Source organism: Stenella coeruleoalba (assembly GCF_951394435.1).
Source record: "Stenella coeruleoalba genome assembly, chromosome: 1".
Classification (NCBI taxonomy): domain Eukaryota; kingdom Metazoa; phylum Chordata; class Mammalia; order Artiodactyla; family Delphinidae; genus Stenella; species Stenella coeruleoalba.
The window spans coordinates 181718508-181742174 of NC_137169.1; the positions used below are offsets into that span (position 1 = coordinate 181718508).

Below are 23667 nucleotides of genomic sequence, written 5' to 3' on the forward strand. Positions count from 1 at the left end.
AAGACAAAACTTAAGGCTGGTACAGAGCCTGCAGGTGGTCCAGGCCTGAGGCCACAGGTAGAGAGCTGGGAGACAAGATCAGAATTCCCTGGTCTTTCCCACCATCCTCCCACCTCCCAGTGGCCCCATGTGCTTTCCAGAGAGTCTTTCATAAAGCTTTGAGGCCTCCAGGCAAGAATGGAGCAGGGGTGGTAGATGGGGAGGAGTGATGGGGTGGGGCTGAGGGAAGAGCGCGCGCGTGTGTGTGTGTGTGTGTGCGCGCGCGCGTGCGTGCACGTACACTTTGGTATCTATGGGGAACTCCCCTAGCCCACAGTCTCCAGCAGTTTCTTCCATCCATACTCCCAAATCACTCATGGGCAATACCTGCAGCCTCCTTTGGGAAGGTCATTTCAGGGGTGGAGAGGAAGATAAGATATTTGGGGGCAAAGGCAGGCAAGTTGAGGGCATCAGGGATGAGGTGAAGCCAGTGGCAGTTGCAGAATTTCTCTAGAACAGGGTCTTACAGGTAACAGTCTATTTGCACAGAAGCACCTAAAGCTGCATTTGATGAGACTGAGCAAATATCATCTGTATCAAAGAAATAGGGTACTGGGGCTTCCCTGGTGGCGCAGTGGTTCAGAGTCCACCTGCCGATGCAGGGGACGCGGGTTCGTGCCCCGGTCTGGGAAGATCCCACATGCCGCGGAGCAGCTGGGCCCGTGAGCCATGGCCGCTGAGCCTGCGCGTCCGGAGCCTGTGCTCCGCAACAGGAGGCCACAGCAGTGAGAGGCCCGCGTACCGCAAAAAAAAAAATAGGGTACTGAGGCAAAAAGGAGGTGCTACTTGCCTGAGTGGGGGCTCGATAAATATTTTAGCACACTCATATATGTCCTCTGCATTCACCAACAGTTATTTATCAAAACTAAAAAAAAAACATCTACATGCAACGTTAGGGATACAGATGTAAACGCATACACACAGAAAGTGGAGGTTCATTCTCCAGCAACATCAACTCTGTGCTACCCGCCCTCTGCATGGAGCCTGTGACCCGAAGTCTCATGAACCTGAAATATTCCACACTGTGCATTCCGCAGGGGTGAGTTATGATTGGAATGAGAATATTTTTGCTCACTCCATGATTTGGCCTTTATATTTTAAGCCTTAATATTGCAGTAAGGTAGCTTTCGGCGTTTAATTGCCCTGAGCCTTTGTTAACATTAAATGAAGGGAGGAAATGGAAAGGAAAATAAAACCGTATCTCTATTGCTTTTGAGTTGCATAATTGTATATTTTTGCCACCCCATTAGTTTTCAACTATTCCAGCCCATAAACCTCTCCCCTGCCACCACTGAGGAAAATAAGTCAGTCATTCGGTTATCACTGCAAAGTCTGCCAAATTCTCAGTTCTCTTCTCTAATATTAAAGAGAATGATACACCTTTAAATTGAATCTATTTTTTAATTACCACCTGTGGGAGGCCCTGAATCACACAAGTGCTTTGTCATCTTCTTGCTTTTTAAAAAAACACACCTTCCTTCTAAGCAGATATGACGTTGGAAGACTTAAACATCAATTATTGGAGTCAGCCACGAACTGTCCCCTTTATTTGGGGACCAGAGAAGGCACCATCCCTCCCCAACTGCTTCTAACTCGAAGATGACCTCAGAGCCTCAACTCACACTTTCCAAAAGTAAAACTTGCCTCAGTGCTTTACCACACCTATGAAAATTGGCTCCAAAATCTTTTACCAAATAGTTTCGAAGAGTGAAAATAAGAACAGTATAACCCAGGTATGTCGCTGTAACCATGACTACAGGTTTTATTAGCACTAATACCAGGATGTGGTCAGACTGGATATATACAGACGGCAAACACAAGCCTGAGTGGTGTCAGAGTGTGTGCCTGCAAACTTTCCAAATTGAAAACGTAGCCCTTAATGACTATGATTCATAAAGGACCTGGGGCGGGTGGAGGTGGGGATGGTGGCAGTGGGTCAGAGGAGAAGGTTTAGGGCAGAGGGCTGCATCGGTAAGAGAAGTCAGGGTTCTAATTTTAGCTGTAATTCAGCTTTAACACGATCCTCTAATATGCCACTGCTTGCATTTAGATTGCAATTTTCCCTTCTTGATGTTTTCTCACAGGTCTTGTCTGTTCTTCACAACAAATCTTGAGAGATAACTGAGATGGCTAATAGCCTCACTTCTCAAATGAGAAAAGGGCTCAGGAAGCTTAACTGATTTGCCCAAGGTCAGAGGCTTGGAGGACAACTGAACTGGGACTAGAACTGGGTCCTCTTAATATTCTTTCCACTGCACCCCTCTGCCAGCCTTTTGTATTCTGCTTGGGACATTACGCTATGCATTAATTCCTCGTGCAAACATCCCTCATCCTTATTATTTATCTAATTAGCCAGAGACCAGGATCAATCCATTAAACTGGAGGTGACAACTGGAAAGTAAGGCTTGCCTTTTGTCTTTTGTCCTCATCTCTTTTTCAAGCCCCCTGCGTGGTTCTCCCCTTCATGGATGACAGCACAAAGAATAGGTAATGTCGTCCCTATTCTGGAGGGAGGGTGTGGTCCAGGGGCTACAGGTCTATGCCTCCAGGGACCAGGTAGGTGTCAGGACTGGGTGAAGCCGGCAGGGTGGGGACTGGGGTACAGGTTGGGGGAACATCGGTCTTTCTAAAGCTCCAGCAGATTATAGCTATGTGGGAGGTTAGTGTGACCAAATTTTAGGACTCGCTAAAGATTGAGAATTTTATATGAAATCAGAGGAGAAAAAAAAAAAGGGAAAAGAGAAGTGCCTATGGGTTGGATATAGCTCCTGGGCTGCCAGTGAGTACTCTAAGGAGTTTTATGCCTTTGGGTCCCCAGCACCCACTGTCATACGTGACGTATCGCCCTTCTCTTCTTGCATTTTTGGTCCTATTAAAATGTGAGCTCCTTGAGGTCACAGAAGGTGTTTTAGTCCATCAAGAGTATATCCATAGGGTGTGGCACACGTGGCAGGCTATCAAATGCTTGACAGGTGAATGATTGGTGAATACCCCTCCGTCCTAGAAGAGAGAAGTCCTCAGCGTCTGTCCAGAGAATGGCAGGTCTAGAGCATAGCAGTTACAGCAGAGGGTCTTTTGCACTTTAGTAGCTCTATGGCCTTGGGCAAATTACTTAGCCTCTGATAGGCTTGGTTTCCTCATCTGTATAATGGGGATTAAAAGACCCGCCTCCTGAATTGCTGAAGGAGGCAATGTCTGTAGAGCCTTGATTACACATGCAGAGTTGCGCACTTAGTAAGAACACAACAAATGGTGGCTTTTGGATTCAACAGATCATTCCCTGTTCCTGTGAAAGGTGATAAGATATATGCCAAGCCTCTGTTTTTGAGCCTTTGGCCTCCTGAGGTATCTATGTCAAAAGAGGCCAGTCAAAGGAAAACAAGTGAGCATTCTAGCTGAAATGAAGAGAAGAAAGTTGATAGTGATGGACAGAACAAGGCATCCCTAAGAAACTAGATCCTGGAGGTCAGGAGGGCTGAAAGAGGGGCAGCAGCTGAGAATGAATGGAAATAAAATTAGCAAGAAAGCAGGGGGAAGGCAAATGAGTCTGCCCTGATTCCTAGGATTGGCTGACTCACTCCCACCGGTTCACAGAAAAGTTGATCAGACTCTGCTTATGAATTCTGTAATGAATGGATGCTTTTGTCTTTCACACAATATGAGTAGTATAATAACAAATAGGGTGTTATATGGTTTTCAAGGCAATTTTAAGGCCCCCACTGTGTAAAGTGTACTTAGCCTACACACTTTACACACATTGTCTTTACACACGTCATTCACTCACTCACGCACTCATTCATTCATTCATCCATTCAACAAATACTTATTGCCAGCCCACTTTCTGCCAGACACTGTTCTGGGGAGAAAGAATAAAATGATGTAGCACAGTGGAAAAAACACCTCGCCCTCAGAGAAGGGTGCTCATATCTCTGTTTACAGAAGAGAAAACTAAACTCAAGGTGCTTAAGTGGATGTTGCCCAGACTCCACGCCAGTGTTAGCGAAGGAGGCAAAATTCTTTTTTTTTTTTTTTTGAGGGATAACTTTGCTTTATTTTGTTTTCATCTTACTATATCATTTTTTTAACATCTTTAATGGAGTATAATTGCTTTACAATGGTGTGTTAGTTTCTGCTTTATAACAAAGTGAATCAGCTATATGTGTACATATATCCCCAAGGAGGCAAAACTCTTGGTGCATGTTTTCTGGTTTAGGAGAAAAATCAGGAAGTTATCATGATGATCTAGGGACATAAACATGAGGAAGTCTGTAACTTGCTAACAGGCTGGGGGTATTGCATTAGATCACATTTAGCACAGCTGGAATTTTCAGAGTATCGGAGAGACACGATTTTTAGTGTTTAATCCTAAGAGTGACTGAAAGCGACTAATTATTGTCAGAGTCTATGACATGGACCCTTTGGAGACAATGTAATTAGGGAAGAGAATGGAGAAGAGAGAGGGAAGAGGGCGGGAGAAAGAGTAAAGGAGAATAAAGTGTCTAGACATGTTAGGCCATCCATAACAGAAAGTCAAAGAAAGCCTGGATGAAAACCCTTTTAAACTCCTTTAATTGTTCTTAAATTATTCTCTAATTATTTTCCCCACATTCATCTTTGAGTAGAGAGAAGGTGTCGTTTTCCTCCTCTGTATTTCCTAGCATAGCTTAATTAATACTTGATTGATTGAAAGATTGACTCATTCGAACCTGGAGTGAAATGGAGCTTTTTAATTTTCTTTCTGCTGAACCTGAAATAGAGCATATAGTAATTAGGAAAGGATCCCTTGTTATCAGAAAGTCCCAGCCACAATGAGCTCTCTGTAACTGAGCAAAAGGAAGGTAGATGATTATTTAGGAGTTGATAAAGCACACTCCCCACTCCCTTCTGCTTTCAGTGATATGGGAGTTTCTTGATCATTATTTCCTCCTTAAATGAGTTACTTGGCTGGAAGATCCGTCTAGATGGTGGGCTAAATGGTGGATAATTGTCATCAAAGTCTGGCCACAGATGTGACTGATGGCCTCTTTTCTATGCCTTTCATTGACCCTGCTCTCTCTCCAATGACCTCGGTTGACTAATTTACATTTTTTTTCAAGATCTCTTTTCTTTTAGGACCCTTGGGTTAACCAGCATGACTTCATTCATTCATTCAGGGACATTCCCGACTCTGAGTATCTACACAGAATAAGACAGGCAAGGGCCCAGTTCTCACTGAACTTATTTTCCAGAGCAGGAAGAGAGTCCATAAATGCATACACTACAGTGACAAGAGCATCACGTGTGACTCCGAAACTTTAGAGTGGGAAGAACTACCAAGGCCATAAGACAGGATGGTGTGCTAGAGGTTGATGGGGGCTAGGCTTCTTAGATGACTTGGTCAAGAAAGGCTTCGTGTTGAGGTAACATCTGTGGTTACAAGTGAGTGGAAATGCCTTTGTGTGGAACTCTGCACATTAGGAAGCAGTCGGCCACACCAAGATCTGAGAGAAAATGTACCAGAAGGACAAACAAGGTCCTGAGGGGTGGACAGCTCTGAAGTAGGTGTGTCCAGGGCACAGCGAGTGAGAAGGGGTTACAGGATGAGATTAGAGATGGAGGCAGAGCCAGCTGATGGAAGCACTTGTCGGGTATTTTTATTCAATACTTTCCAGGCATTGGGAAGCTGTGGGGGGGGGGGAAGGGGGGCTCGTGTGGGGAGAAGACGCTATAAAGAGGGAAGAGTAGAATCAGAGAGCCTGGTTAGGAAGCTGTGTAGTAATCCAGGTGAGGGGTGATGGTGACCTAGCCATGAAATGGACAGAAGTGGATAGATGCAGGATATATTCTGGAGATAGACAGGATGAGACCAGCTGAGGGGTGGGAGTGGTGTGAAGCAAGAGGGGTACATGAGTCTCCTGGGGCTACCGTGACAAAGTACCGCAGGCTGGGTGGCTTAAACAACAGGAATGTATTGCCTCACAGCTCTGGAGGCTAGAAATCTGAAACCAAGGTGTTGGCAGGGTTGGTTCCTTCTGAACCAACAGCTTTCCTTCTGAAAGCTGTGAAGGAAGGATCTGTTCCAGGCCGCTCTCCTTGGCTTGTCAACGGCCATCTTCTCTAAATGCCCCTTCATTGCCTTCCCTCTGTGCAAGTCTACCTCTATGTCCAGAGTTCCCCTTTTCATAAAGAAACCAGCCATATGGGATTATGGACCCACTTTACTCCAGTATGACCTCATCTTACCTAATTACATCTGCAAAAATGCTGTGTCCAACTAAGGTCATATTTTGAGATAGGGGTTAGGATTTTATCATATAAATATATCATATATATATATATGATTCTTTGTGCTTTCTGTATTCTTTTAATTTTTCAAAGAAAACAAATAATTACAATGTAGTCAACAAGGGCTGTGATGGTAGGTTATTGGCTCCATGAGAGCTCAGAAGAGAAAGAAATGGATTCAGGGAGGTCTGCAGGCAGAGGACTGACAGTCACAGAAGACCTCCCAGAGGAGGCTGGAAGGACAAGGAGTTTCCCTGTGAACGGACCAAGGGAAGAGGTGAGAAGACATTCCAGGCAGGTGGAACAGCACGTGCCAAAGAATGGCAGTGTGAGACAGCAGGATGCTCGGGAGAATTTGAAGAAATGTGGCAACAAGGGTGGTGGTGGGAGACGAGGCTAGGGTGAGAGCAGAGACCAACAGCTCACAAGCGATTTGTCCCCCTTGCTAAGGAGTTGCGATGATCATGCAAGTGACGAAGAGCCAAAGACAGGCTGGGCAGGGGGAGCATGACCCCATTTGGATTTTAGAAGATGAACTGAAGGAAGGAAAACTAGAGAGCAGTCTGAGGGCTTGGACAAATGCGATAACAACGAGGGTGGAGAGGAGGGTGCCTGTGCTCCTCGGGGTCCTTTCTCTGCTTCTCCACCCTCTGCCCTCTATACTCATACCACCAGAGCTGCCTGGCCTGAACCCTGCTTCACCTCCAGCGCTCTCGGGCTCCAGCTCTCTCCTAGATTATGCCAAGCTCTTTCCCACTCCGGGCCTTCACCCTGCTGTTCCTGCCACCTGCGCACAACTGGACCCTTGTCATCCCTCCAACCTCAGGTCAAGGTCACCTCCTCAGAGGCCATGCGGACTGTTTGCTTTATAGCACCAACAGCATATCTTGGCCTCTTTGTTTGTGCACCTGTTTACTATCTGCCTTCTCCCTGCGGGAAGTAAGTAGCTTTACCATATCTGCATCATTCGTGACTATATATGCAGTGCCTGGGAAGGAATTGACACATACTAGGAGCTCATTAAATGCATTGGCAGAAGGAAAGAAGGGAGAGAGGGAAGGAACAAAAAGACAGTTTGGTGTGGGGGAAGGATGGAGGCTCATGTCCCACTCTGCCCAGTGATATGAGATCCACGGGGGGTGGAAAGGCTGTATCCACACCCTCATACTGCTGCTTCTGAGTGATGCCTGTACATGTTTTAATTCTGAAAGGGTTGCTTTGAAAAAGAATGATGAGTGCAGTAAGAGTCTCCTTACTACAGGAAAACTATAGAGAAAGGAGAAAATAAATGCCTTTTAAAGGAGACCTAAAGAATCAGTCACGACTCCAGAACCATCCCAGATTCTGAAAAGGCAAACAAAATCATCATTAGCTAAGAAGTCGAGGGTGTTTCTTTGGCCAGCCTATTCCTTTGGGGTCAAATAATAAGGGCACACATCTATGGCCAGGCGTGGCTCCAAGAGGCTCTACGTCTACTGACTCATTTAGTCTTCACAACAGCCTACTATTATCAGCTCCATTTTACGAATGAGGAAAGTGAGCCCCTGGGTTAAGTAACCTGCCCAACGTGATAGACTTAGTGAGTAGCCGCATCAGGATTCGAACCCAGGATATTTGGTCCCGGAACCGGCACTCTGAAGCACTTAGCTAGACCCCTCTTGGGTCAAAGCTGCACCACAGAAGAGTTGTTAAATGTATCACATATTTGTTATAATCATTGCCAACGTTAGCTTTTTGTCACTTGTATGAGGTAGGATGGGCTAACTGCTATAGCGAATAATCCTTAAATCTCAGTGGCTTCCCCCAACAAAGGTTTCTTTCTCATTCATTCCACTGTTCACTGTGGTCAGCGAGGTGCTCTGCTAGCAATCATTCAGGAACATCTTCCATCTCTGCTGTCCCAGGGGCCCTGGAGTCCTCCCCTGGGCCCTTTGCATCTGGCCAGCCAGTGAGCAAGCAGAGAGAGAATGTGGAGACCCTTGGGGGAGATTTCAGGAGCCAGGCCCATGTTCCTTTGGCCAGAACTCAGTCACACAGCTCCAGAGGTGTCAGGGGGCTGAGAGGCATAGACTAGCCTGAGCCCAGGATGAGGACGTGGTGGGCATCTTGCCTAGTGCTGCCTCAGTAGTTACCTGTGCGGACTTCTGTAGGGGAAACCTGGCAGGAGGGGTGCTGGGAGTCAGAAGACATTGGTTCTGGCCCTGAATCCACCAGTTGTCAACTGTGTGACCTCCAGCAAGTCACAGCTTCTTTTGGTCCCAGATTCCTTATCAATAAAGTGAGGGAACCCAACCAAAGGACCCATCTCTGGATTCTTCCAATTCAGAATGTCTACATGACAAAGCATCATCTTATTATTTTTAATAACCATGGTACCTTAATCGTTTCTGTACTGATGACCTATTTGTGCTTTTGTTCAAAATTGCAACCATAATTACAACATTGATTCTGAGGGAAAATACTATCTATTTTCTTCTAATCCTCAATATCTAGTTCCACACCATGTATGCATACTCTGGGGGGAAAGAAAGAGGATCCAATTTTGTATTTGGACTAGTTACTTGAAGCAATTAATTAAATTGGGGGAAATACAGACATCCATTTCATCATGCCTTTTTAAGTTAGGTTTTAAGTTATAAGCGTAATATTCCACTAGCAGATTATTTTCTGTAATCTGACAATTTTTGTACAAAACAGTACTTACATCTATTAGAGGGCATCTGAGCGTGCCAGGTTAGCAAGGTGAGAAACATCAAGAAAATATATATCCAGAGCAGCAGAGTTACTAACTGCTGACTGAGGTTCCACCCGCGCCCTAGCTGCCAGAGAGCCTTGGTTTCTGAAGTGTGTGATATTGTAACCACAGGGATTTTGCAAGGACTGCAGGGTAGTTTTGGGAGCTGGGACAAGGTTTGGGCAGGCAGAGTGGAGAGGCCTGGGGCTGAAAAAGAGGTTTTAAACCCTCAGGAGATGATGGCGAGAGTCAGGTAGAGCCTGTTGGATGGGATTTCTATTTTAGGAATATACCAGAGTTGGAGACCAGAGAGGAGACTAGGGCTAGAAGAAGAAGAGCAGAGCACAGCCCAGAGACAGTCCTCATGTCCCTCCACCTGACAGTTCTCTCACCGCATCCGCTGGAGAACACCCAAGTCAGGCACTTATCCCACCCAACGCCACCACCCTCACCCTGGTCCCAGTGCCATTTTCCCTGAACAACTGCAGTCGTCTCCTCCCCCTCCTGCCCTTGCCAATCTGTTCTCTCTCACCCCAGTGACAGTGTTCTTTATGAAACACAGATCTATTCTGTCCCCTCCTTGCTTGAAATCCCATGGCCCTTACAGTACACACCAGCCATTGACATGGCTTAGCAGGCCCTGAAGGTGTAGGGCCACCTGCCTCGAGGGCTTCACGTCACCCCACTGTCACCCCTACTCACTGCTGCTGCGTCCAGCCACACTGTCCTTTCAGGTCCTTTGCAGGAGAAGCAACAGGTCCAATTGTTCATCTGAAAAAAATACAATGAACACATTATTTCCTGTGTTCCCAGACTTTGGGGTGGGGGGACAATTCATCATGTATTAACAATTGAACTCACTGCTTTAAATTTAGAGGCGCTTCATCTGAGAAGGTATTGGAGAGTTGAAAGAAAACACATCACACATATTACTTGAAAGTGCTTTAGATAAGTTTAGTCTATGTCCTCAAGAGTTTTCAGACGCCCTGACCACATGTGTGCTGCTTTTGTCATTCATATCTTAGTGAAGCCATCCCCACCCAGAGCCTGCCCTGGCTTCCTTGATGGGTATCACTCACTTTCACAGCATCCCGGGCTTCTCCTTCATAGCAACTATATACTTACACACCGGTCTGCGGGGTTCTTTGATGAGTGTTTGCTTCCCACACCAGACTTTGCGCAAAAAAGGGACAAGGATTGAGCCTGCCTGCTCCTGGATACCCAGGACCCAACACAGTTCCCAGCGTGTACTAGGTGCCGCATAAGTAGTCCCTGAAGGAATGACTGAGCAGACTCTGTCCTGATTGTCATTTCCTTTTCACCTCTTAATCCCCTCCAGGCCAGCTTGCTTGCTCCTTCCCCTGCGCCGCTCCCATGCCCTTTACACAGAGTTTGACCACAGGACGCTTGATCACACTGTGCTTCTGCTATTTTTTTTTTTTTTTTTTTTTTTGCGGTACGCGGGCCTCTCACTGTTGTGGCCTCTCCCATTGCGGAGCACAGGCTCCGGGCACGCAGGCTCAGCGGCCATGGCTCACGGGCCCAGCCGCTCTGCGGCACGTGGGATCTTCCTGGACCGGGGCACAAACCCGCGTCGCCTGCATCGGCAGGCGGACTCTCAACCACTGCACCACCAGGGAAGCCCTGCTTCTGGTATTTTTGTCTCTGCTCCTTACTAGACAGGGAGGAGCTCAGGATCTGAATGCACAGGCCCAGACACATAGTGGGTGTTCCATGAATGTTTATGGCATTGAACTGTGACCTCCACGAGAGTAGCTCTGGCCCAGATGCCCTGACTACACAAAAGCAAGAAGTAACACCCAAGGAGGCTCCCTGCAGCAGGCCCTGGTGCTGCTGTGTATAAAAATAAACCTCTTTCCCACCTCTCCTCGCCCATGATCCATCCATCCTCTCACTCAGCACATGGCTTCTGAGCTTACAGAAAAGGGTCATCAGCTCAACCTGCTCATTCAGCAGTTTTTGAACCTGATAATTGTCCAGAAACACTTGGGTTGTTTGTTATAAACATAAATTCCTGGGCATACCCCAGACCTACTGAATCAGGGTCTCCAGGAGTGTAAGTCGGGAACCTGCATCCTTTAATCCCTTGGTGACACACTTGGTGAGTCCCTTCCCTGGCCAGAAGGCCATCCTGCCATCACCTGAGATCTTTGGGTGAGGAGATAAAGCAAGCACAGTGATGACCACAACACAAGAAGGGAAGGTCTTTGCCCCCAAGTTACAATTATGAGGTGGCCCCCCACACATACCCAGGAGTCTGCAGCTGCAGCAGAGGAATCTTCTAAGGCTCAGAGAAACCTGACCCTCCTGCTTCACCCCACCCCCTACAAGAAGGCCAAAGGTTTAAACCATTTGGAAATCACTCTGGAGAAGGTTTCAGGGATTTCAATTGGGCGCCATCATGATCCTTATCATTAACATTTCTAGAAAGCATTTGCTATCCAACAGACACGTTCTTCAGCTTTACAGGCATTATTTCACCTAACAGACAGAAATGACAAGAGGCCGGTGCAAAGTAGAATGCCCTTCCCCCTTCCTGGGGAGCTCCAGAAGCAACAGCAGTCTGAGGGCCAGCCCTAGACACAACTCTGGAGCAGCTCTTGGCTCTCAGGGATGGATCAGACATCCCTGTGGCAGGAGCCATCCCAGTACACTTCCAGGGGTTCCAAAGCCTGGAGGGAAGCTGGGGCCTGCAGAGGGCGAGGTGCTCTCCCCAGGTCTCACTTTATGAGCTCAACAGTCCTCCAGACACCATCAGATGTTCCCCCAAGCGACCCTTTTCCATTCCTGTTGCTGGATGCCAGAGTCTAGAGTTACAGTCACAGAACTGCAGACCAGTTCTAAGCGGGGAGGTCACCTGTGAAGCCCTTTTCATTTGAATGGTGGCGGGGGGGTGGGGTGTCCATGGTTCTCTGGCCATGAAGACAGGGCTACAGGTGAGGGATGGGGAAGAAGAGCTCAAGGCTAGAATTAGTCCACTGTTACGGGGAGATCACTCGCTATTATATAGATTATGTTTTATAGTATTTTACAGTTTACGAAATGCATTAAACATATTGAGCTCTTAATCTTCAAAACCTCATTACAAGGGAAGCTTATTAGCTTCATTTTGTAGCTGAAGTTCGGTAACTGGCCAAGGTCACAAGAGTTGACCCAGGGCTCAAACCCAGGTCTTCTGGCTCCAGGATCTGTGTTCTCCATCAACACCTCACAAGCAGGCAGACAGCCGCTTGTGGGAAGAATGAATGGATGAAGGACTCTCTCCCAGCTAGATACTATGAAGGATATAGAGATGAATACTGCTCACTTTCAAGAAAACTGAAAGGACCTTTTCCCCCCTTCTCCCTCCTCCTAACCACCCCCACAACCACAATCGAGGTTGGTTAGCACCTACTGTTGGTTTTACAAGAATAGATGAATTGTTTTTCAAACAGTGTGGGTGATGCTTGAGAGCCAACCGAAGGATGGGGTCTCCCGAGAGCATTTCTAAGGCCCAAAGTGTAGCTCGTTTTGCAAAAACGTTCATAGAAGCTCTAACTTTTCATTCATACCACCAAGGAGATATTTGATTGTTTCCTGGAAAGGCTAATAATGAAAAGCTCATAAATACTAATGAAACACTGTAGATGAGCAGCGCTCAGCAAGTAACGTGGGGGGCCTAGAATTCTTAGATTAAAAAATATAAACAATACCTTTTAATTGAACTTTCCCCAGACAGGGTTCCCAACTCTTAATGAATACTCTCTTTGGATATGGAGAGTAGACGCAATTAAGTACCTTCAGGAATCCAGAGGGGAATCATTGACTTAGCTTTAGCTTGAAAAGAAATCTGTTTACTCACAGGCTATTTTAGGTGCCAGGGGATGGATGAGTTTGAGACAAAGGTTGGGATGGGTGGGAGGGCCTGGAACATTGAACTAAAGAAATAATTCAAAGGCATGCTTTTATTTCATCCAACTAAGCATCCTAAGTTGGAATTTGCTTCTTCTATTTGCCTTCTGGCATGATCCCTCAATGATAATAAGATCCCTGGAATGTACGAGGCTCCATGATGCCAGAAACCTTACCATTGTCGTTCATTCCTGAATCCTCAATACCTAACACAATGTGTGGCACATAGTAGGTGCTCAATAAATGTTTGCCAAATGGATGAAACATCTTTCTCTTAAAACACCTACCAGAAGTTTTCAGATTCTGTTATCTTTTCCTGAAGGGCAGCTCTGATCACAACATCTTTCTGTTATAAAACCCCCCAAATAAACACACCCTATGAAGGCCCCCTCTACCTTGGCCACAGCCTACAGTCCTTCCCTCTCCCACCCTGAGCTCCAGGCTCACCAGAAGGCCCCTCGTTCTCCTGCTGATGTTCTAGAATTTTCACTGCCTGGAATCTTTGAACATCCTTTTCACACGTTTTTCTGTCAAGATCCTACTCATCTCTTAAGATGCTCTATTCTCAAGTGGCTCTACTTTTATGAAACTGCCCTAATATTCTCCAAGGGCTTGATGCCCTTCTTCTCCCTCCCTGGCTGAACCCAAGAGTGGGCTCTGATTCACATATGCTCCCCACAGAGACCAGCACGACCCCTGGCACAGCAAAGTTTGTCAGCAAGTGTTGTCTGCTGCTGTCTAATTGAATCACAGAAATGCAGTGCAAGGAACATCTGGTCCCCGAAAGTGTACGTGTAGGGTCAGGTTAGAGAAAAGCACCTAACAACAGAGCAGAAAAATCCCTCTGGATGGGCCAAAGAATACTGGGCCACGCAAGGCTGAGGTCAAAGCAAAGGTTATAGCAAAGGGAGAAGGAGAACCCAGAGGAGAGGCAGGTGGTGTGAGAAGGAACAAGCAGCGAAGTGGCCCCGCTGAGGGGCTATGCGGAGGCCAAGGGTGGTTTTCCCCTATAAAAAGCCTGTATGTTTGCTGGTGTGTGGCAGGTCCATGGCGCGAGATGTGCCCAGACACTCAGAGGGGCTCAGGCAAAGCCTCCAGCAAGGAGATAACTTCTCAGGATGCTCTTCTTTGTTGCATGTTGAATTTAAGTCCAGGTGCCATATGCTTTCTATAAACCTCCCCTTGGGCGGGACTGGATTTTTACTGTATGTATCTTCATGCATTTGTGAGGTGTCTGACAATGCAAAATAAATCTCTTTGTTAGTCTTCTTCTGCAACAGACGGGCATAAATGTTTCAGTCAACCTGAGGGATAGCAAAGGATTGTAAGATTCTATAAATTCTGGGCTACTTGCCAAAAATGGGTTAATTCCACACGAAAGAATAGGAGGCCCAGAGCAACACCTGTGAATGGCTCACCTCTCGGGGATCAGGGGCCAAACCTCCCAGAATCCATAAGCCCAGCTGTGCCACTCCCTCCCTGTGTGACCTGTGCCTCCGTCTCTTCAGCTGTAGGGTGGGGGGAATAACTGTACCTCTTTCATAAGGTTGTGATGAAGACTAAATGAGTCGATAGGTGCAAAGTGCCTAGAACAGTGCCTGGCATATAATAAGGGCTAGCTTACAGCATGATGTCACGCTCCATGGGCCAAATGGCACAGGTACCAATTTATACAATTGCATAAACTGTATAAACAATGTTATGAGGGGATAGGTCCACATGCCTGCAGACCAGGACGGAGATCCTGGGTGTGCCTGGATGGATACATGGGCACTGGGTACATAGGACACCTACAGAGTGTGTTATCCACGGAATTAGACCCCCAAGGACAACCGCTGGGACACCACGTGTAACACACCACCCAGGTGTGTAACACACACATTTATGCTCCAGTGCAGGAGAACCCAATAAAGCCCAGACTTCCAAATGATTCTGGACCCAGGTCCCCCAGTGCTTCCCTCCATGCACAATGCACCATCCCATTGCTCACTTAAAAGATAATTTACATGAAGGTGATTTAGAAAAGTAGCAAATAAAATACAAATATAAAGTCATCATCCTTAGTTTTTCTGCTCGCCCAGCAGCCTTAGGAGAGTGCTGGACCCATTGTTCAGAGGTCTGGGTGTTCATCACAGCTCTGTGTGTCCTCAAACATGCCACCTCAACACTATGGGCCTCAGATTCTGCATCTTTAAGTGAGAGAGCTGGTCAGGATGATTTATAAGGTCTACAGCCCAGGCAATGTCTTTTTTATTTTCCTGAGCAATGTCTTATGCCAAGAGGTCTCTTCAATTTCTTTGAATTATCCTTGTCCTCCGAGTCTTGTTTACACCCGAGAACCTGTGGATTCCAGAACTGAAGGCGCCTCTAAGACCTTATACTTGAGGGCTGAGGCCTGAGATATAGGTAGAGAGTTGGAGAAGGTGCCACAGGAAGAGGGGCCACTCTGGACAAGCAACCAGAACAGTCCCGGCTGTAAGCTGAGCTCAGAACAGGAGTAGAGAGACATCCAGGGAACCTCATCGCTGTTTCCAAGCACCATCACTGATCAGCCTGCAAAATTCTTTCCACTGCAAAGAAAGGGAACAGGCAGGGAAGGAGACTTGGGAATCTTTGGCTGGGGGACAGAAAGCAGAGACAAGGGTAATGAGGGAGAGGAAGGTAGAAACAGAGAGAACTGGTTTCCCACACAAAGCACGATGAGGCACAGGAGTGGGGTATAAGGAGGGGGGAGACACGGAGCAGGGAAGAGAGCACGAAGGGACAGCAAGGAAGGCAGGAGTGAGGCAGGATGAGGACTGATGACCTCCTAGCCTGGGGAGGTCCAAGTCCCCTATGACAGCCAGCAAGACTTGGACATTCTATCTTGTGCTTAAGCTTTTAATTAGTGTTGAAAATGGCAAGTTCATAGAAGGTCAGATATGGAGCTGTCCTGTGGGGAGTATGTATTCAACACCTATCAGGTGAGCTGCAGTGGAGAACTGCTCCTGTAGAGGGTCCAGGGACCCTTAACCAGAACACTGTGAATACACACATTGATTTATTTATCTGACAATTGCAGAGCACTTACTATGTGCCAGGTCTGATATGCTATTAATTTTTATATCCTAAGCCCCACACAGTTGTACATAGCAAGAATTATTTAATACTTAATTGACTAAATGCATGTGTTTATCTTGTTTATAGCGTCTCAATACAATTTCAGTGAACTCTGGAAACCTTTGATTTCCTCCCATTTCCTAAGCCTAAAATCGATGATGTTATTAAAAATCACAGACCATTCCCACTGCGTATCTCTTAAATTATCTGTTTTTCTCTCTTTAGGTGCTATCCGTGGCATGCCCAAACCCAAAGCTGGTAGAGGAATAAGTTACAAGTGGGCAGTTCTGCAACCTGTCACGCCCAGGCCTTGCTGGTGAGCTGAGAGGCTCCTCTGGTCCCATCTAGCCAAGCACCATGGAGAAAATCAGCGCCTTCTTTAGCGCCATCTGGGACACCATCTCGGCCAAACACCAAGAGGGCCTCTTCAACAGCATCTGTCTAGGCATCCTCCTGGGGCTGCCCCTACTGGTGATTATCACCCTCCTCTTCATCTGTTGCCATTGCTGCTGGAGCCGGGCAGGCAAAAGTGGCCAACAGCCAGAGCGAAACAAGGGGAAGAAGAAGAAGAAGAAAAAGAAGAAGAAGGCTGAAGAAGACCTCTGGATCTCCGCTCAGCCCAAGCTTCTCCAGATGGACAAGAGGCCATCACTGCCCGTCTAGTTAGACAGGAGGCAGAAGGGTCCTCCCCTGGGGGCTCAGCTGCCTTCCAACCTCACACAGGGTAGGGAGGAGAAATCCCTGAAGTGATGCACTCACATCCACAGAGGAGCTACTCAACCAAGGAGCAAACCTCAGACTGAGTATCCCCATGGAGGACATTCCCGGGGAACACGTGGACAAGTCTTAGGTGCTGTCTCAGCATCTGTGTGTCCAATAGCAATGCTCTTTACTACAGACTCAGGCATGCCTTCCACCCACCTCTGGCACATTCCATATGCAAAAGCACAAGGAACATTTATCCATACATCTTGACAGATCTCCCAAATGCACACACACACACACACACACACACACACACACACACACACACACGCATATATTCAGGCAACAGGTACCTGGACAAGTATATACTGTTCATCAAATGGTCACTGAATGTCTACTTTGTACAAGGCACTAAACAAGGCAGTACATTATCTGCTCTTAGAAAAACATCTCATAGGAAAGCCTGGCAGACCCGGGCACACATGCACAATTACATAACCAGACAAGAGGCCTACGCACTGTCAGTGCCGTACACCACTCAGGTTAGAGATGTCTGCTCTTCTGTTCCCATCCCTACATAGCCTTTTACTGGGGATCTTCATATTAGGACATTCCAGCAACCTGGTACAGCCCCTGTTCCTGTATATTGATACAGACACACCAAGTTCCTGTGCTTCTGACCTCTCACCTGGGAGGAAAAGTTGAAAGTGTGATGGATCAAAATTCATCGAAAGCTATTGTCTTGCACATCGTGACAAGGTCCTCAACACCACTGATGGCTGTTCAATGTAGTCCAAGACCTCTCTTTGAGATGCTACCCTCAGAACCACTCAGCAAGGCTCCCTTCTCCAAGCAAGGACAAACGGCTCCTGGTAGCAACCGCTAGGAGGCCATGGAGACCGGGTGTACGCCATCCACTTCAGTGGACTACCGTTGTATACCTGTGCAATGTATGTTTCACAGATGGGAAGGGGATGCTACCCCTGAGCTAGGGATCCCCTATGAAACCAAAGGTTTTCAGCAGGGAAGGAATTAGGACAATCACAGGTACAGTCTCACAGAAGGCACACTGGAAACAATTTCATAAGGTTGTCATGGATGCATGGTATGTTGCAGATGGGATGCAGAAGTTACAGGGTTTAAATGAAAGTAGGACGAAGCTATACAGAGGTTGATCAATATTTATTTTGACGCTCAGGCAAGTGCCTTCCACACAGTCGGTACTCACAACTGTCTGTGGATGCTGTCGGATACGTGATGATGTTAAGGGTAAACTTGTAACCCCTCCCCAATTCCCCCAAGTGACCTTCCCTTCTAAGTGAGCCCACTAATTGCTGCAACAGATGGAAGCTGGGTATTGAATTCCGCAGGAAGAGGGTGCATGCAGGACCAAGGGTCGGGTTGACAAGTCTGCCCTGAGAGCCATGAGGACATGTAAGCTAGGTCCGCAGTGAGTTGAGGAGAGTGTCTTCCCACCGGGCTGAGGTTGGGGGCGCCGAATTAATCCACTCATAGGGTGAACTGGTTGGTATTTTGATTGTATTGTGACCATATCACAAAGATGGATAATTTCCAACTTGGGAGCAGGTTGGGCTCTAAAAGTTCATTTGCAAATCTGCTGGGTAGCTCTCTTGAAATATTTTCCCACGGAAGCTCTTCTAAATGGTGGTGAAATTGCAATTTAATTAACAATGTAGCTCAACTATGATATTTATAGAAGCAAAAGCTAAATCCTGAAAGACTGTGTTCATGGAAAAATGTATTCTATTTGTTCCCTTGGGCTAGCTGGTACTCAGCTGCCCTCCAGGTAAAGTCCAGGTCTAGTCCTATGGACGGGAGGTGTCTGGTAGCAACCGCTGCACCAAGGTCTTCTGACAGATGACCCTGTGAAGCATAATTCAGGCCTGCTTGTATTTTAAAAACAGTCATGTTCACCCTCTCACCCTAAGTGGCCTTAAATACCCTGGGCACTCAGGCTCCTTATGCATAAACCTCTTTGACCAGAGAAAGAAGCACCCTCTGATGCTCTGTCCCCTTGTCATATGCAGACTTGTCGTAGAGCATCTGGCTGTCCCTTTCACATCCCAGGATGACTTGTCTTCTCCCCACACAACATGCATGTGACTCCCCACATACCCCACTGCCCAGCAGGGTGAGTTGCTCTTTCAGTCTCCAACTCTCAGCCCCCCTAAAACGGATGACTTGGGGGAGACGTGGAGGCTGATGGCCGAGACTGGTGTCAGCTATAATCTAGGAGACAGGATCTCCGGGATCAGGGACCGCACAAGTGCCATGGTTGCCTTGACAACCGGCTGCTAGTTTGAATTGAATAGTAAGAGAGCAGTCGGTCGTCATTGCCATGACAAGGCCTCTGTCTCCAGGGGCAGTGCCCCACTGTCTCCTCACAGAATGGACCTGCTCTACGTCCAGGTATGAAACAGCCAGAAACACACTTCTCAGTTGCTTCTGTACCCAGGTTTGGAGACCCAAACCCTGAAAGAGGCTTATCTTTTTCCCACCCAACCTCCCCGAAAACCTTCACTGGAGTACCGAGAATAGTCCCGGAGTGTGATACGCCCGCAAATTTTTGTTGAATTCGTGGGCGCATGAAAGGAGCTCAAAGCAATAATTGGAGTCCACTACCATTTCTTCCCACTTCATTCTCATCTTTCTCTCCCCTGTTTTCTTCTCTTATTCCCCTCCTCTCTAGGCACCACCCCAGCTCCATTCCTCTATCCCTCTCCATCTTTACTCCTTCTTCCCAGCCTCTGTCCCAGAACTGCCACTGGCAGCCAGGGGTGCCTCAGGACTGGAGCCTGCTTGGCCCATCTTGGGGAGGTTAAGCTAACAGAGGGCAAAAAGGATGGTAAAGAAGAGGCTTCCTAAACCAGCCCAGGCTGGGGGAGGAGCCCCCAGGCCCAGGACTTCTGAATGGTCAGAAGAGGTCTTTCTGCCACTGCTTAATGGATTCGCTTTGGGTTTCTTGGGGGGAGGGGAAGATGCAGAAAAAAGGGCAGTTACCTCTTCAGGAAGAATACAAATGGTCCAAGTTGTATAGTATTTGTCAGTATTTTTTTTTTTTCTGGAAAATTCAAACACACCAAGAGAAGAACTTATTTAAATAAAATACTTTGAAAATGAAAAGCCGTGCCTGGCCTCCTTACTTATGGAATCAGATAGTTATTTTCTTGACATCGGAGATTACCGTCTCCCAGACATCACTCAGAATGATGGATGCAATGACTTCCTCTGGGACACCAAACGCCCAGCCATCCCCAGGCACTGCCTTCCCCGGCAGAGTCAGAGGTCCAAGGACCAGGGATGAACTCTCGCACTGCTACCTGCAGAGCAGACACCTCGAAGACTAGGCACCCTCAGAGGTGCCAGGTGCAGAAAAACACACCGATGTTCCTTGGCAACACTTAGAGAACATTCCCATCAATGAGGTCAATCAATGTCCTCTTAAAGGAAAAAGGGGAAAATAGCAAAGACTAAGTAAAAACAGACTTCTGAGTTAAATATGGTGCTGGAAAGGAGAGAGACCAAATGCTTCTATAGTAGCTGCAAGGGAGACAGACAGATAAATAGAGGAGAGTAGGTGGACGATATAGAAATAGAGACAGACAGACACACACGTGTGTGAGTGTATAAATGTATATCTTTTTCAAGTCGGCCATCGCTTTGCATTGGTTAAGAAATGTAATGAGTTAGATGCTCCTGATTCCTCCCTTGATGATGCTAAGCTGTCATTAAAGCAGAAACTATCTAGAGCAGTGCGGTCCAATAGAATTAGGAATGATGGAAATCTTCCTACCCTGTCCAATATGGTACCATTAGCCATATATGGCTATTTAAATTAATTAAAATTAAATAAAGTTAAAGGTCCAGTAGCTGAGTTACACCAGCCACATTTCACTTGCTCAACAACCACACACGGTTGGTGGCTAGCATCCTGGAGAACATGGGCCGAGAAGCTTGTGGGGGGAGGGGTCAAACACGCTGGCAAAGCACCATGTTTACTGCACTTCAAGCACCTAGGCAGCCCCAAGCCTCATCTCTTCCGACGCAGGCTGATTATTCCTGTTGCTGTACTTGATCCCTGGGCTCCCTTCCCCATCACCACACATCCCATGAGCAACTGAGGACAGAGACCCTTCACTCAGCTCTCTGATCCTTCCTCCAGGACTTCTAAAACTTTCCACCCTGGAGGAAGGAACGTTGCCCAGACAGCATCTGGGGGAGAGGCAGCTGCTGTACATCTGAGCGGATGCCAGAGCTCAGTGCCATCAGCTCCACCTGCCCAGGCTCAGCCCTGACCCTGGGGGTGTGAATGTAAATTTGGACAATGCTATGAGCATTCTCAACTCACCAGAACCCTCTGCACTGACCTCTTGCCCTTTGCCCTTAGTATTATTCCCAGATTCAAAGTCACAGGATTACAAGATTGAAGAGTCCCTTTAACACAGCTTGCAGTCTCTGCCATAGGTTCAAAGGGACGTTTTCAAATACCTGTGATACTTCATTCAGGAACAGCCATGCATGCAGGTGTCTATCTAACTCCCTCTTGAGGCTATTTATTCCATTAACATTTTTTAAAATAAATTTATTTATTTATTTTTGGCTGCGTTGGGTCTTCACTGCTGCGCGTGGGCTTTCTCTAGTTGCAGAGAGTGGGGGCTTCTCTTCCTTGTGGTGCGTGGGCTTCTCACTGCGGTGGATTCTCTTGTTGCAGAGCACGGGCTCTAGGCACACGGGATTCAGTAGTTGTGGCTCATGCGCTCAGTAGTTGTGGCTCGTGGGCTCAGCTGTTGTGGCTCGTGGGCTCTAGAGCACAGGCTCAGTAGTTGTGGCACACGGGCTTAGTTGCTCCGCTGCATGTGGGATCTTCCCGGACCAGGGATCGAATCCATGTCCCCTGCATTGGCAGGTGGATTCTTAACCACTGTGCCACCAGGAAAGTCCCCCCTTTAACATTTTTGATTCTAGTATGTGCCAAGCACATCAGGTGGCAGCAATATAAAGTCATCTGGAGGGGCTCACAGCCTGGCTGTGGGAACAGACAAGCAAAGAGACCATTATAGTACGGTATGGTCACTGCTTACAAAGAGGGAAGTTTCAAAGCTGGAGTCAGGGCAGGCTGTGGGGAGACGGGGGGCGTCACTCAGAAGCTGTCCCCCAGAAGAGAGCTGCAGAGCAGGCAACTGGGAAAGGAGGGCACCATTTGCATCTGCATACAACCTGAAAGTGCAGCCTGGCGAGGACCACTGTAAGTGTGGGAAGCTAGGACTGGAGTTGTCCAGACTCTGAGGCTAACTCCAACTCCCACTGTTGTGTAATTTAGGCCCAGGACTTAATCTCTGTGTAGAATTAATCTCTATCTCACAGGGATGAGAGGATTAAATGAGATAATGCATACAAGCATTCAGCACAGGGCCTGGCTTACTATAAGTGTTCAGTAAATGTTCATTATTATTAAGGACAGAAGGAAGATCATGAGAGAGTTGTGTCCTCGAAGTCAAAGGAGAAGAAACTTTCAAGAAGAAAGCCAGAGTCTGTAGAGTCAGATGGTACAGACAGGCCAAATGAAATAGGGACTGAAAATAATGTACATCTTCTATTCCCACTGATGTAATACGTTCCTTAATTTCACCACACACTGCACTGTCCACAGTATTATTAATACTCTTTGAATTAAGGGCTCCCAAATTACAGTATGTGACAGGTGAACTTCTTAAGTAGCTATCCCGCCTCACCTCAAGCCACCCTAGGGTGACAGTGCCTCCTGGTGGCCAGATCAGGAGAGTCTGAGTCAACATCTTTTTCACCTTAAAACAGTGTTTGCCTTAGAACATCAATCCAGCTACGTCACAGGTCCTCAAACTCAACGTGCTGAAGACTCACTGGGTTTTATGTGATAGTCACAAACCTGTCAGGGTCAACGATGCCACGCTTATTTGCTAGATAAGGGATTTTCATAACCCTAAGTCTTAGTTGCTGTTAAAACATATTTCTGGTGAAGTATTCCAGATTTTACATCGCTGCCTAGGAACGCTTCCCTAAGGACACAAGTTTTCCCATCACAACAAGATCAGACTGTATGGCAACGATGTTCCTGTGTTCCCAGCACTCTAGCCCATTCTCACCCCCATTAGAATTAGCCATTATGAGGCCAGAATTCTAACTGTCTTATTCAGCATTGTATCTCCAGTTCCTAGCGTGGAGCCTGGTGCATACTATATGCTAAATAAATGCATTGATTAGGGGGAAAAAAGAAAGAATCACTGGGTGTTTCTTACAAGTGCAGAGACCCAGTCCCCCTCTGCCCTTCTGCTGGATTTATTACATCTTGGACGAGACCAAACAAGCTGCTCTTCTAACAAGAACTCTAGGTAAATGACAGTGGTCTCTGAACCATACCTTGACAAATATTGATATTATCTAGATATTCAGAAACCAAAAGCATTCTATCGTCAAATAAGTTTGTAAAGCACTGCATACCATGACTTTCCCACTCCTCCTTGGAATGTGCAATGCAGGTATCACACTAAAGGTTCTAATGGGTACTGGAATAAGGAAATGGTGTAACTCCACGGAACTCAGCTTTCCCAAGCTTATTTGACCACGTAACCTCTTCTTTTAGCACCTCTGGAGGAGCAAGGGTTCCAAGGAACACCGTCTGGGAAATGCTGCCGTGGAGGGTCTGTGTACCCCCATGCTTCATCTGTTCATCTTTTACTGCTAACACCTCAATTCATATCATCCCCAAGGAAACCCCTTTCGAAACGTAGAGATTTTCCTTTACCTTTACAAACCTTTCTTTCTCACCCTGCGCTTTGTCTTTCTTCTGTGAGCCATAATAATCCTATTGGTGGTTATTCATAGCAAATATACCTTAGAGGTACCTAGGGATACAC

The 23667-nt window shown here is 47.0% G+C and overlaps 1 protein-coding gene and 1 long non-coding RNA gene across 3 annotated transcripts in view; one reads left to right on the top strand and one right to left on the bottom strand.

The window, feature by feature from the left end:
• KIAA0040 overlaps nt 1-19848 on the top strand; it is a 33475-nt gene extending 13627 nt beyond the window's left edge. The window contains exon 3 of the mRNA XM_079905654.1: nt 16274-19848. Coding sequence (XP_079761780.1) covers nt 16406-16711 — 306 coding nt within the window. The 5' untranslated portion in view covers nt 16274-16405 and the 3' untranslated portion in view covers nt 16712-19848. The remainder of the gene's footprint in view (nt 1-16273) is intronic.
• The window catches only part of LOC307178038, a 367206-nt gene that overhangs the window by 341833 nt on the left and 1706 nt on the right, over nt 1-23667 (bottom strand). For both annotated transcript variants that reach the window (XR_013825125.1, XR_013825126.1), the window contains exon 2: nt 9740-9808. This is a non-coding gene — a long non-coding RNA (uncharacterized lncRNA). The remainder of the gene's footprint in view (nt 1-9739; nt 9809-23667) is intronic.